This window comes from Hippichthys cyanospilos, chromosome 8, assembly GCF_059441005.1.
Source record: "Hippichthys cyanospilos isolate Australia breed blue-spotted pipefish chromosome 8, RoL_Hcya_1.0, whole genome shotgun sequence".
NCBI lineage: Eukaryota > Metazoa > Chordata > Actinopteri > Syngnathiformes > Syngnathidae > Hippichthys > Hippichthys cyanospilos.
Genome location: NC_142376.1, coordinates 23,399,477 through 23,411,917, shown reverse-complemented (window position 1 = coordinate 23,411,917; position 12,441 = coordinate 23,399,477). Strand labels below are relative to the sequence as shown.

At 39.0% G+C, this 12,441-nt stretch overlaps 1 protein-coding gene across 3 annotated transcripts in view; it reads right to left on the bottom strand.

The window, feature by feature from the left end:
• The window catches only part of polr1c (RNA polymerase I and III subunit C), a 54,172-nt gene that overhangs the window by 20,820 nt on the left and 20,911 nt on the right, over positions 1-12,441 (bottom strand). For all 3 annotated transcript variants that reach the window (XM_088421891.1, XM_088421892.1, XM_088421890.1), the window contains exons 4-6: positions 7,041-7,173; positions 2,523-2,654; positions 1,435-1,587 (exon numbers count right to left, since the gene is read on the bottom strand). In XM_088421891.1, coding sequence (XP_088278017.1) covers positions 1,435-1,587; positions 2,523-2,654; positions 7,041-7,173 — 418 coding nt within the window. The remainder of the gene's footprint in view (positions 1-1,434; positions 1,588-2,522; positions 2,655-7,040; positions 7,174-12,441) is intronic.

Here is a 12,441-nt window from a genome sequence, read left to right as displayed (position 1 = left end):
CAAGCCAGGTGAGTGCTCTTGCTTGGCTCTGTTTTGTATTGAAAACTCAGCTGGCCGTGTTGGATCGGTCCCGGTGACCGCAAAGCGGCTGCCATGATTCATTCCTGCCCCCTGCGTGAGCCATTGAATGTTCCCGAAGATGATTGGCTGTCGTGACGCGAAACGCGGAAAAAGTAAAAAAAAAGAATTAACTTCACGCGAAAGGCGAAATTTCACTTCTCGTGACCGCGTGCGGCCATTCGCGTCGCTCCATTCGCGTCACCTGGCGTGCATTAGCGCCCAGTCACGCGAACTCCATTGACTACAATACTAAAACTCTCCACTTTTTCGCCTCGTTCATTAAACTAAATCATTTCCAAAACATTATTTCGCGTGCAACCCACGCGGCCCGGTTCCAGTTGATCCATGGACCATTGGGGACCACTGATGCATTTTATACTTCCAAATGTTGCACTGTTGCGCTTGGGATCTGCTGCTGCTTTGAAATGGCTCCAAGTGACTTACCTGACTTGTTCAAGTCAATGATTCACTTTTTCAAGTATATGCTGACCTCCTTTGACTTTTCCATTGTAGCGTTTGTAGGTGTTTGCATCCAAAGAGCCCTTTTTAAAGGGCTTCAGAGAAGTCACCAACTGTAGTCACTCAATCACATATAACAGTGCTTCTCAAATAGTGGGGCGGGCGGGATGTTTTTGTCATGTGGAATGTAATTTCAATAAAGTAATAATTTTCATCATTTTCTTTTAGTTTCAGGCACTTTGGTGTACTTGCTTCTTTTTTTTCCGTTTTAGACTAAGCTGTAACCCGTATCAACGCGATAAAAATAATTAACAGTTGTTGAAAGTTGATTTATATTGCGTTTTTCTGTTGTTAATGTTAAAAAGGATACATGTGTAGGGATACTTAAAAAAATTTCATCAATAATAATCTTATTTATAGTCAGTGCATCAATGGGGGGGAGAGGGGGGTCTCTTTTTGAGGGGGGGCCTGGCAAAATATAGTTGAGAAATACTGACTTATAAGTTAAGAGGCCATGGCATGAAGCTCCTTTCCCTGACACAACTTTAAGTCACCAAACTTGCTCATTCATGTGGCTGTATGTATATTTTTGACCCAGAATATTTGATCTTTTTCTGTTCACCCATAATAAAGTCATAAAACTACAAAACTTCATGAATGTTTTTTTTGTGACAGAAAAGTGTCTGTTCCAATCACTCTATCAGACATGTGCACACACTGACCACCATGTTTGAGGAGAAGTTGTCTTCTGATATCATAAGGCGAAGAAAATGGCGTGAAGAGGGGACAAAAAAAACGTTGCGGTCCACATAGTAAGGTGAAAAAAATGTAAGGCAGGGGTCATAAACCGGGGGTCCACTGTACAAACAAAGCCCAATGGGGATTCAATTTTCTTCATAGTTTCATAGTTCTCACCAATTCCTTTGACACATTGCATGATAATGTCAAGTTCCTGTCCTGGGCGGAGCAGCGCTATAAGGATGTCATCATGTACTGGTCCAATACAGGAGTCAGCAAACACATCTGCCTGGTTACCAATTGGGACCCACTTTATATCCCTGGAATAAACTACAAGAATGACAAGTGACAGTTAAAATAAAGACATTATGAGAAAAAGGTTATCGTGCACTGCTTTTGTTCATGGGGCATCCACTCATCATACACAAATCAGATGGTGTTGAATGAGTACACCAGGGGTGTCCAAACTTTTTGCAAAGTGGGCCAGATTTGGTGTTTTAAAAATGTAGGGGGGGCAACCTTCCTCCCAATCACACCCCTCCAGTTCTCACTGTCATTGCCCACATGAGCATTGAAGTCCCCCAGCAGAACAAGGGAGCGCTCTCCAGCACACCCTCCAAGGATTCCAAAAAGGGTGGGTGCTCCGAACTGTTGTTTGGAGCATAAGCACAAACAATGGTCAGGACCCATCCCCCCACCCGAAGACGGAGGGAGGCTACCCTCTCGTCCACTGGGGGAAATCCCAATGTATAGGTGCTGAGCTGGAGGGCAATAAGTATGCCCACATCTGCTCGGCGCCTCTCACGGTGGGCAACTCCCGAGTGGAAGAGCCCAACCCCTCTTGAGAGGACTGGTACCAGAGCCCAAGCTGTGTGTGGAGGCGAGTCCGACTATATCTAGTCGGAACTTCTCGGCCTCACACATCAGCTCAGGCTCCTTCCCTGCCAGAGAGGTGATATTCCATGCCCCAAAAGCTAGCTTCTGTAGCCGGGGATAGGAGTGCCAAGGCTCCCACCTCTGGCTGCCGCCCAGCTCACGCTGCATCCGACCCCAATGGCCCCTTCCACAGATAGTGAGCCCATGGGAAGGGGGACGCATGTAGCCTCTTCGGGCTGAGCCCGGCCAAGCCCCATGGGTGCAGGCCCGGCCACCACAATAAGTTGACAGCCCACAGAGACATTAAACCATTTCAATAAATTTCATGCTACATGATGAAATACAACATTAGAATGCAGTTATCACCATTGCTTTGCTGTTAATCTTACCCTTGTTGTTTAAATAGATTTCCTGTGGATCAGAAGAATCTTTCCTTGCTCGAGGATTCCTGGTGCATTTAATCTTGAGGCATAGCTGAATTGTGTCTATTTCCGACACTTCCTCTTCTGCAGATTCCTTATCTAAGATATAAATAAAAATTACAATAACAAAACAAAATAATAAAAAACACAATTACAACATGTCTTGAACATTTCTCACTTAAAAAGTTCAAACATTAAAAACTCCACCATGGACAGTACAGGAGTGCAAAACGAGGATACATAGCTTCTAATCAATTCCATGTTAAGTTTAATGCTAATTAAAATGCATTGTGAAAAAAAATCTTTGAATTATCTGAATTTTATTTTTATGTTTGAAAATTTTAATAAATATGAATCCTTACCAAATGAAATTACAGTGATCCCTCACTACTTTGCGGCTAGCCTATCAAGCCCTCAGTGCATATTGTGGAGATGTGAAATGACTTTCCTGCATGCAAACAGACAAGGTAACTATGAATGCACTTGCCACTGGCGTCAAACTACTGCAGTACACATATTTACTTAAATCTTAAATTATTAAACCTTACATTGTAACTGAACAGTTATGCCCTTTCCATCCTTTGTAGTCTTGCGGCAGCCGCTAACATATTAGATAAGCAAACATGATAACAATTACACTTGAAATACCATTTTATTATAAAATAGATTTCAAACAGCCTGGTGAACGTCGTTGCTCCTCTCCCTTGGGTCTATCCAAGGGACATGGCACGTCCCTATCACAAACGGGAGTTGGGTCAGGAGCAGCTTACAACTCCTGCCGGTGGTCGATGGTTGCGCCAGGAGCCAATCACCTTCTTGAATTCAAGTTTAAATGTCCTGCAAGACACGCAATTGGCTCCCGCCGCGATCATCAATCAATGAGGGCAGGAGTTGTAAATGACTCCAGCCCCAATCCGCCTTCTTACATGGGACGTGCCTGCTTCACTCATAGAACAAACACACTGTTGAGTAGACCCAAGCGAGAGGAGCAAAGGCATTCCCCATACAGTTGGAAATCTCTTACCTAGATTTTTTTTTTTTAACGATAAAATTGTACTGAATTTCTCGTGTAAACTTTCATTGTTATCATGTTTGCTTATCTACAACTTTCACTTTAATTATAATTTCGGGCCTGCTAATATGACTGTGGCTGCGGCGAGACTTCAAAGGATGGAAAGGGGTAACTGTTCAGTTACTGTAAAAGGTTTAATACTTTAAGATTTAAGTAAATATGTGTACTGCAGTACACATTTGACATCTGCAACAAGTCCATTTATAGTTACCTTGTCTGTCTGGCATGCACAAAACAGTCATAGCACGTTTTTCCACAATATAGCTTCACCCACCCCAAAAAAATCCACGATGCAGAGAGGGGGCGATAGGCCAGGCGCGAAGTCGTGAGGGATCAATGTAAATTAAAAGAAGAAGATTTATGTTCAGCAGTAATATTTGTCTTAAATATGTATAGTATGAAGAGTTCACATTAAAAAAAATTCAGGTACTGACATGGAAAATTCCGTGGGGATGGGGGTGATGCTATTTTGCAGTTTTTTACTTATCGCAAGAGTGGGTCCCATATTAAAGAGATGACTGTAGCGTTTTTAGATTCTATAAGTGTTGCCATTAGACAAGAACACAGGAATAATAGCAGGATGATGCAGTAGTGAAGGAAACGTAAAGTTATGAAGCTATCCCAATTGGCCAAAATATTACTAAGGCAATTGTTGATGTGTTGATATGCTAAACAAATAAGGATGTGGTCCAAAGCATTCTGGAGTCAAAGTGCTCGGGAACGCGATTCATTTTGAAAGGAAATTTTGTGTTACTGACTATAGACTGCAGGGTGTAAATGTATTTAGTAAAGTAAATAAAGTAAATAATATTAATAATAAATCTATTATCTGCCAATTATACGAAGTCGGGTTTCGGGGGCAACAGCTTTAGCAGAGAAGGCACACTTCCCTTTCCCCAGCCACTTTTTTCAGCTCGTCGGGGGGGGAGGGATCTCCAGGCGGTATCTGGCTTGTTGTGGCTGCGTCTTGCAACTGCTCTCGCCTCTGTGCTGTGTTTAAGTTGCAGCTGCAGCGTTGTGCTGGCAGACACATGGAAAGGCTGCTGTTTGCAATGCCATGACTCGGTGTGCGTCGACACGGCCTCTTTACCGCAGGTTGGTGAAGCTTTGGATGATGTGACTGGGTCTTTGGAGTCCAACACATCCGTTACCCTTCCTGTTGAGTTGGCAGGCTCCTCGGGGCACCTGTTCGCAGATGGGGTGCGAAGCGCCAGTCGGCCAATCTGGCTCTCCCTGTTTCCGCCTCCAAGCAGGGTTGCTCTGCCAGCCAGCGAAGGGCCTCCAAGTTGGAGGCTGAGCTTGTTTTCTACCTTCTCAGTAGGAGGGGATGTCCACACTGTTGCAAGAGCACTTGTAGCCGAGTGCCTTGGCACCCGGTGAGACTTCACCTTTTCAAGACAGTTTTGGACCGGACCTTTACAGGGATGTTGATGCCATTTCGCTGTCTGCTTCCGACTCATGCTTTCGTGGGTCTGAGTATGACTCTCCCTCCAAGGATTGAATTTCCGCCTCCCCTCCCTCTAGGAAGGGCTCGTCGCTCACTGAAGTGGATGATGCAGATTCATTGATGTCAATTTTGCGGGCTGCTTTGCATGAGCTTCAGGTGTATATTCCTTGTCTAGAGTCTCTCCCGGGACTGTTACTTTTGTATTTATTTTTTAAGGATTCTGCTGCATTCACTGTCCCGCAGTGCTAGCATTATTTGGCTATCCTGCAGTCCTGTTAGGGCAATACTAGTGCCTTTCCCCGCTGAACTTCTGAAGGACGTACAATGGCAGTTGTGAAGGGAATCATACATTAGGTTGTTATCATTATGTGCTTATTTTTGTGTAGAATAGTGTGCATTGCTATCCATCCATGCAGTCCTAGTTTATCTCTTCCCAGTCCTTTGACAAAGCTGTTGACGCAGGAAAATATGAGCTGGGACCTTAGTCCAGCTGTTGGTGGTGCCCAGCTATCTCTTTTCTGTTATGTCTGTAATGTGCAATGCATTGCTGAATGAATAAAAAGCAGGCGGGGACGCTTGAGCGGCGAAAATTGCTGTAGGCAACAGATGAGAATATACACCAAGCTTTGCGCTTTTCTGACAAAGAAAAGTCAATCTTGGCTGGTCCGAGTTACTATTTTGCTGTTTAGAAGCAGGGCATGACTTAGTCTACTTTTAAAGATAACCTTGACAGCGGTGTTGCAGGATGCTGCTACTATTGGATTTGATAGCAAGCCTGTTATGGAGTAGGATGTTCCCTGCTCTTGTCGCTTGATGAGCTTGCTCAGCATACACTGCGTTGTCCTAACATAAAATGTCGCATGACAGATTATTACAAAGGCCTATAATGCTTGTGCACGCTTGAGTCGCATTGGCAGCTGCCTCTGGCTTTTTGTTTTGCTGGGGTCGTCATAAATTCTTCTATTTTGTTATCAGTGACAAGTCAAGTAATACAACATCAGGCAACAATGAGCCAAAACGAAATGCTTCGGAAGATAGAGAAGAGGAAAGAATATTGACATATTGAAGCTGAGCGGGCTTTTTTCCCCAAATTGGCCATTATATCAAATTTATGAAGAAAATGATGATGGAGGCCACATGTAAGTTAATTCTCTTATTTTAATACATATTACTGTGACATTTGTTAATATCTGTTGTTGGTTTTTGCTCACTATTATAATTACAATTTTACCTTTAAAATGTATCCTTTTTATTGTGTGATATTTGTGATTCCAAATATTTCCGTTGGGACCCATAGTTTTTTAGGGTTCCGGGGACCCAATGAACACTGTGTATATATATATACACACTGTGTATATATATATATATATATATATATATATATATATATATATATATATATATATATATATATATATATATATATATATACACACTGTGTATATATATATATATATATATATATATATATATATATATATATATATATATATATACACACACTGTGTATATATATATATATATATATATATATATATATATATATATATATATATATATATATATACACTGTGTATATATATATATATATATATATATATATACACACACTGTGTATATATATATATATATATATATATATATACACTGTGTATATATATATATATATATATATATATATATATATATATATATATATATATATATATATACACTGTGTATATATATATATATACACACTGTGTATATATATATATACACACTGTGTATATATATATATATATATATATATATATATATATATATATATATATATATATACACACTGTGTATATATATATATATATATATATATATATATATATATATATATATACACACACTGTGTATATATATATATATATATATATATATATATATATATATATATATATAAAATATATATAAACAATGTATGAAGGCTTACCAATATTTCTGTAGTCAAACAGAAAGGGATCAGCTTTGATAGGGATGAGGCCGAGTCTCTGTGCCAACACTTCATCTTGGACGATAGATGTGTTGTTATATATGAAAACCTTCTCAATAGCCATGGTGGGAACCTAGAAGCACAACAAAATATCCTCAAATTAAGCAATACATGACAATGGACATATCTTTTATTAAAGCCTGTCACATTTCAGGGTCATCACAGAATGTCCATGGTTTCCTGTCAAAGTCTTCTGCATCTACATCTCTAATAACTAATCTTTTCACTAATGAACATCTCAGCCTCTTGCTCATTGCAATAGTGATGGATAGGCTGACAGATGAGGTTAGACTGGAATCCAAATGGACCATGATGTTTGCAGCTGACATTACGATCTGCAGATAAACTGGGAGCATGTGAGAGAACATTTAGAAAGGTATAGCCATGTATTGGAAATTAGAAAAATAAAACATTAGCAGAAATGAAACAGAATGTGTGTGCGACTGAGAAAGCCGGAGGAGGAAAAATGAGACTAAAGGGAGAAGAGATGCCATTCAAAGGGCAGAGAATTTGAAATACTTGGGCTTAACAGTTTAAGAGCAATGACACATGGGGCAAGGAAGTAAAGAAATATGCTAACAGCTAGGATGAAGGGGAACGTTGATTAAACAATAGGTAAGGCCAGCTATGTTATACGGTTTATGAATAGTGACACTGATGTAATGACAAGAAGCAGAGACGGAACCTCAGACGAGGATGCACAAGAAACAGATGTTTGCCAAAAAAATTCTATTGAAGAATCCAGTGATGCATTTTCACAAAATCAACCTTGTGTTGCAGAAAATGAAAATTGTGATATTGATATATTCTAACTCTATACTTCATTCCCTTTAAAATGACATACATGGAGGTAGCAAAAAAAAAAAGTTAGATTATTGCCAAGTTGAAATTCCTAGTTTTGAGAAAAACATTTTTAGTTTTGGCACATCAATATTTCAGTGGTCATTGCATACTAATCCCTTATTTTCATACACTTTGATGACCATCTCAGCCCTCTGGCTGTTCGCATTTAAATTCTAGACATAATGGAAAATTCCTAAATTTGGTAGATATCTAAAAACTCTGTCAAAAATACTTATTTTCTTCAATAACACAATACCAATCACAGTGGCATAAACTTGGTCTTGAGAAAATGTGTCAAATGTATTTTAATATTTTGTTTCAAAAAATAAACTTGTATATTAGATCATGCACAAAGTGAAATATTTCAAGACTTTGTTTCTTTGTTTTAATGATTATGGAAGAAATTCTCATTTTTTCACAAAATAAAAATAGGAAAAAGTTTAACAATGTTGCTTTTTTTTAATTTAATTTAAAATATACAAATCTGTAGTAGGCTATACCAGCTGTCTTCAGGCAATTGACGGCCAATCCGATTACGCTATATAATTATTTTTATTTATTTTTTATAAATGTGGGTTCCCCAGATGACAAACAGTATTTTCCCAAGACAAGTATTTTCTCGCCATCATTGCCACTTACAACGCTCCGGTGTCCAGTCCTCCGTAAATATTTGGCAAACATTGGCGCAGACTCAGAAGAGTCTGTTCAGCTTCATGCTTGTGCCATCTGCTATTACTTATGCAAAACAGACCTCTGCCTTGTAAAGGTGGATTTCTTTTTTTTTTAAACCGGTGGAGGTGTTTTTTTTCAACTGGCCATATCTATACCATATCTTTTTTCCATAAATGTGTCTTATTTAATCTGAGGGGAATGGTGAAAAACATAGCAATTATTTGTTTTTAATACAAAAAAAAGTCACTGCGTTTTGAGGTGTCAACAAAACCTCTCTTCTTTTTACTTTCAACCACTCAAAATGTTCAGTGGCATCATACCCATTCATGCATACAGTGGACAAAATAAGTATGGAACTCATCACCCATTTCCTGAATAAATACTTTTCTAAGGGTGTGTGAAGGGAATCATATATTAGGTTGTTATCATTATGTGCTTATTTCATTGTTACCCATTTATGCAATCCTAGTTCATCTTGACCCTGTCCTTAGATAGAGCTGTTGATGCACGAAAGTGTGAGCCGGGACCTTGGCCCAGCTGCCGGTGGCGCCCGGCTGGCTCTTTTGTTGTGTCTTGTAATCTGCTATGCTTCTGCTCAATAAAAACCGGAGGCAAGGACGGCTGGGCAAGATGAAATTAGCGTTGGAAGACACACGAGTTCATTTGCCCAAGCTTTTTTCCCTATGCCCGGCATAGAAAAGTCAATTTTGGCTGGTCTGAGTTACTCTTTTTGCTGTTTAAGCAGCTAGGCTTGTCCTAGTCTTCTTTTCTGAGATTTCTCTGACAAGGTGCTGTTGACTTGATTTTTTACAAGTCATAGGTAACAAACTTTGCAATTGACACTTGCAACGAAATCAAAACACAAATGGCCATAAAATTAAATTATGTGCAATAGTATGAAACTAAAATATTTGCAGTTTCTGAAGAAATTGCGTGTGAAGGTGTAACCTCTGAAGGCAAAGGTGTTGAATGGCAAAGATAGAAGGGAAAAACTAAAGTAGTGGAATCGTGGGTAAATTTTGAAAGCTGGGAAGAGGAAAATGGATAACATCATGGAATGGTGGGAATTGGGGGAATCAGTTGAAGTTGGAATGGTCGGAATCAGATGAAGAATGGCAAAGATAGAAGGGAAAGACTGAAAAAGTGGAATTGTGGGTAATTTTTGAATTGTTGGAAGAGGAAAATGGATACCACCATGGAATGGCAGGAATTGGGGTAATTGATTAAAGTTGGAACGGTTGGAATCGGATGAAGAATGGCAAAGATAAAAGATAAAACTGAATAAGTGGAATTGTGGGTAATTTTTGATTTGTGGGTAAAAATGGAATGGCAGGCATCGGGGGAATCGATTAAATTTGGAACGGTCGGAATTGGATGAAGACTCGCAAAGATAGAAGGGAAAAACTGAATGAGATGTCTGATCAGAAATCCAAGATGGCCACCACTGAGGGTTGATGGGAAATGGAGTCTCAGTGTATGTAGTCAAGTGTCCAAGATGGCCACCTGACGACCCCATGGGAAATGGAGTACTCTGTTTACCTAAACAGTAGTCCACGAAGCCCAAACGCCCACACAATGAATGACCTCATTGAAAATGAATTGGTTCATTAAAGATACAGCATGTGGAATTGTGGGAAAATTTTGAATTCTGGTAAGAAGTAAATGAAAACACCAATGAATTGGCGGGGATGAATGGAATCGATTAAAGTTGGAACGGCGGAAATCGGATGAGGAATGGCGAAGACAGAAAGTTACAATGTTTTGGCAAGAACAATTAACTGAGGAATTATGGGTAAAAAAATTGGAAAAACTTGAAATTTTTGGTGCGGGGGTGTTCTTGGCAATATAACCCATAATGGGAAACACCTAAAGTTGGAACAATAAGTATAGAACGGACGCTAATGGAGATATCACATGAGGAAACAAAAAAAATTGGATTTTTCGCAAGTTTTAGGGGGATATTACTTATGCAAAACAGATGCATTATGGGTAAATGACTCACGGAGGTCATAGGCAGGGTCAAGATGAATGGTTAAACGCTGAATCGGACTGAATTGAACAAACACCTGTAGTCATTACAGTGAAAAAACAATTTTTTGAATTTTGTAAAATATCACAACATTTCAAAAAGGAAGAAAAAAAAGTACACTCACAGAACAAATTCTGAATTTTGGGGGATTATATTTAATCGTTTGGATGTTCAACATTTGGAGAGTGTTGATTTTATTGTTCTGAGTTAACCAAGATGGCCGCCATCCTGGGTGGAAGTTGAGCTGAACCCTCATGAGCTGTCTGATCAGATATCCAAGATGGCCGCCCCTGAGGGTTGATGGGGAATGGAGTCTCAGTGAATGTAGCCAAGTGTCCAAGATGGCCACCTGACGACCCCATGGGATATGGAGTACTTTGTCTACCTAAACAGAAGTCCATGCAGGCCAAACGCCCACACAATGAATGACCAAATTGAAAATGAATTGGTTCATTAAAGGTACAGTATGTGGAATTGTGGGTAAATTTGGAATTCTGGTAAGAGGTAAATGAATACACTAATGAATTGGCGGGGATGAATGGAATCAATTAAAGTTGGAACGGTTGGAATTGAAGCAGGAATGGCCGAGATAGAACGTTACAAAGTTTTGTTGAATAAAATGGGAATGAGGAATTATTGGTAATATTTTTAATATATTTATGAAATACTGGAATGTGTTATAATGAGTAATGATGACAATGTGAAATGCATTAGCTGAATGATTTAAATGTTATATTGGGAAGCTTCAAATAAATGTTAAATCGGGCATTGGGAATGAATTATGAAATGTTATAGGTGAAAAATATGGAATTATGGGAAAATATGAATAATTATGAACTCTGGGAATGATGGAAATGAGCCATAAGGCAGAATGAATGAGTTAAATGTAATGAATATGAAAAAGGAAAGCTCAAAATGTGAAATGTTCAATCTCCCATTGGGAATGAATGGGAAGCCCTCCAATTGGAAACGAATTATGGATATTTAAAGATGGAAAAATATGGAATTATGGGAAAATATTGAAATGTATTAATTACTGGAATGACGGGAAGGATCCCTACGACGAGATGTATGAGTTAAATATTGAAAATATTAAAAAGGAAAGCTGTAATAATGAAACGAAAAATGACCCAATGTAAGTCAATGGAACTTTTTGGGGTGGAAAACCGGGAATTCTGGGAAAACTGTTAATATTTGGAATGTGAAAAATGGAAACCCCTCATTCCCGAATAAGTGGAATAACATGAAAGTGGAACGGGGTGAATTAAATAAACTGGGAATGAGTTGAAACGTGCCGAAAAACAGGGCGGAATAATAATAATAACTAGAATATGTGCAATTCCTGAAGAAATTGCGTGTGAAGGTGAAACACCTGAAAGGAGAGGTGTTGAATGATGTGGAATGGCGGGAATTGGGGGAATCGATTAAAGTAGGAACGGTCGAAATCGGATGAAGAATGGCAAAGATATAAGGGAAAAACTGAAAAAAGTGGAATTGTGGGTAATTTTTGAATCATGGGAAGAGTAAAATGGATAAACCAATGGAATGGCTGGAATTGGGGGAATCAATTAACGTTGGTACGATAAAAATCGGATGAAGAATGGCAAAGATATAAGGGAAAACTGAAAAAAGTGGAATTGTGGGTAATTTTTGAATTGTAAGTAAAAATGGATGGGGGGCATTGGGGGAATTGATTAAAGTTGGAACTGTAGGAATCGGATGAAGAATGGCATAGATACAAGGGAAATACTGAAAAAGCGGAATTGTGGGTAATTTTTGAATCATGGGAAGAGTAAA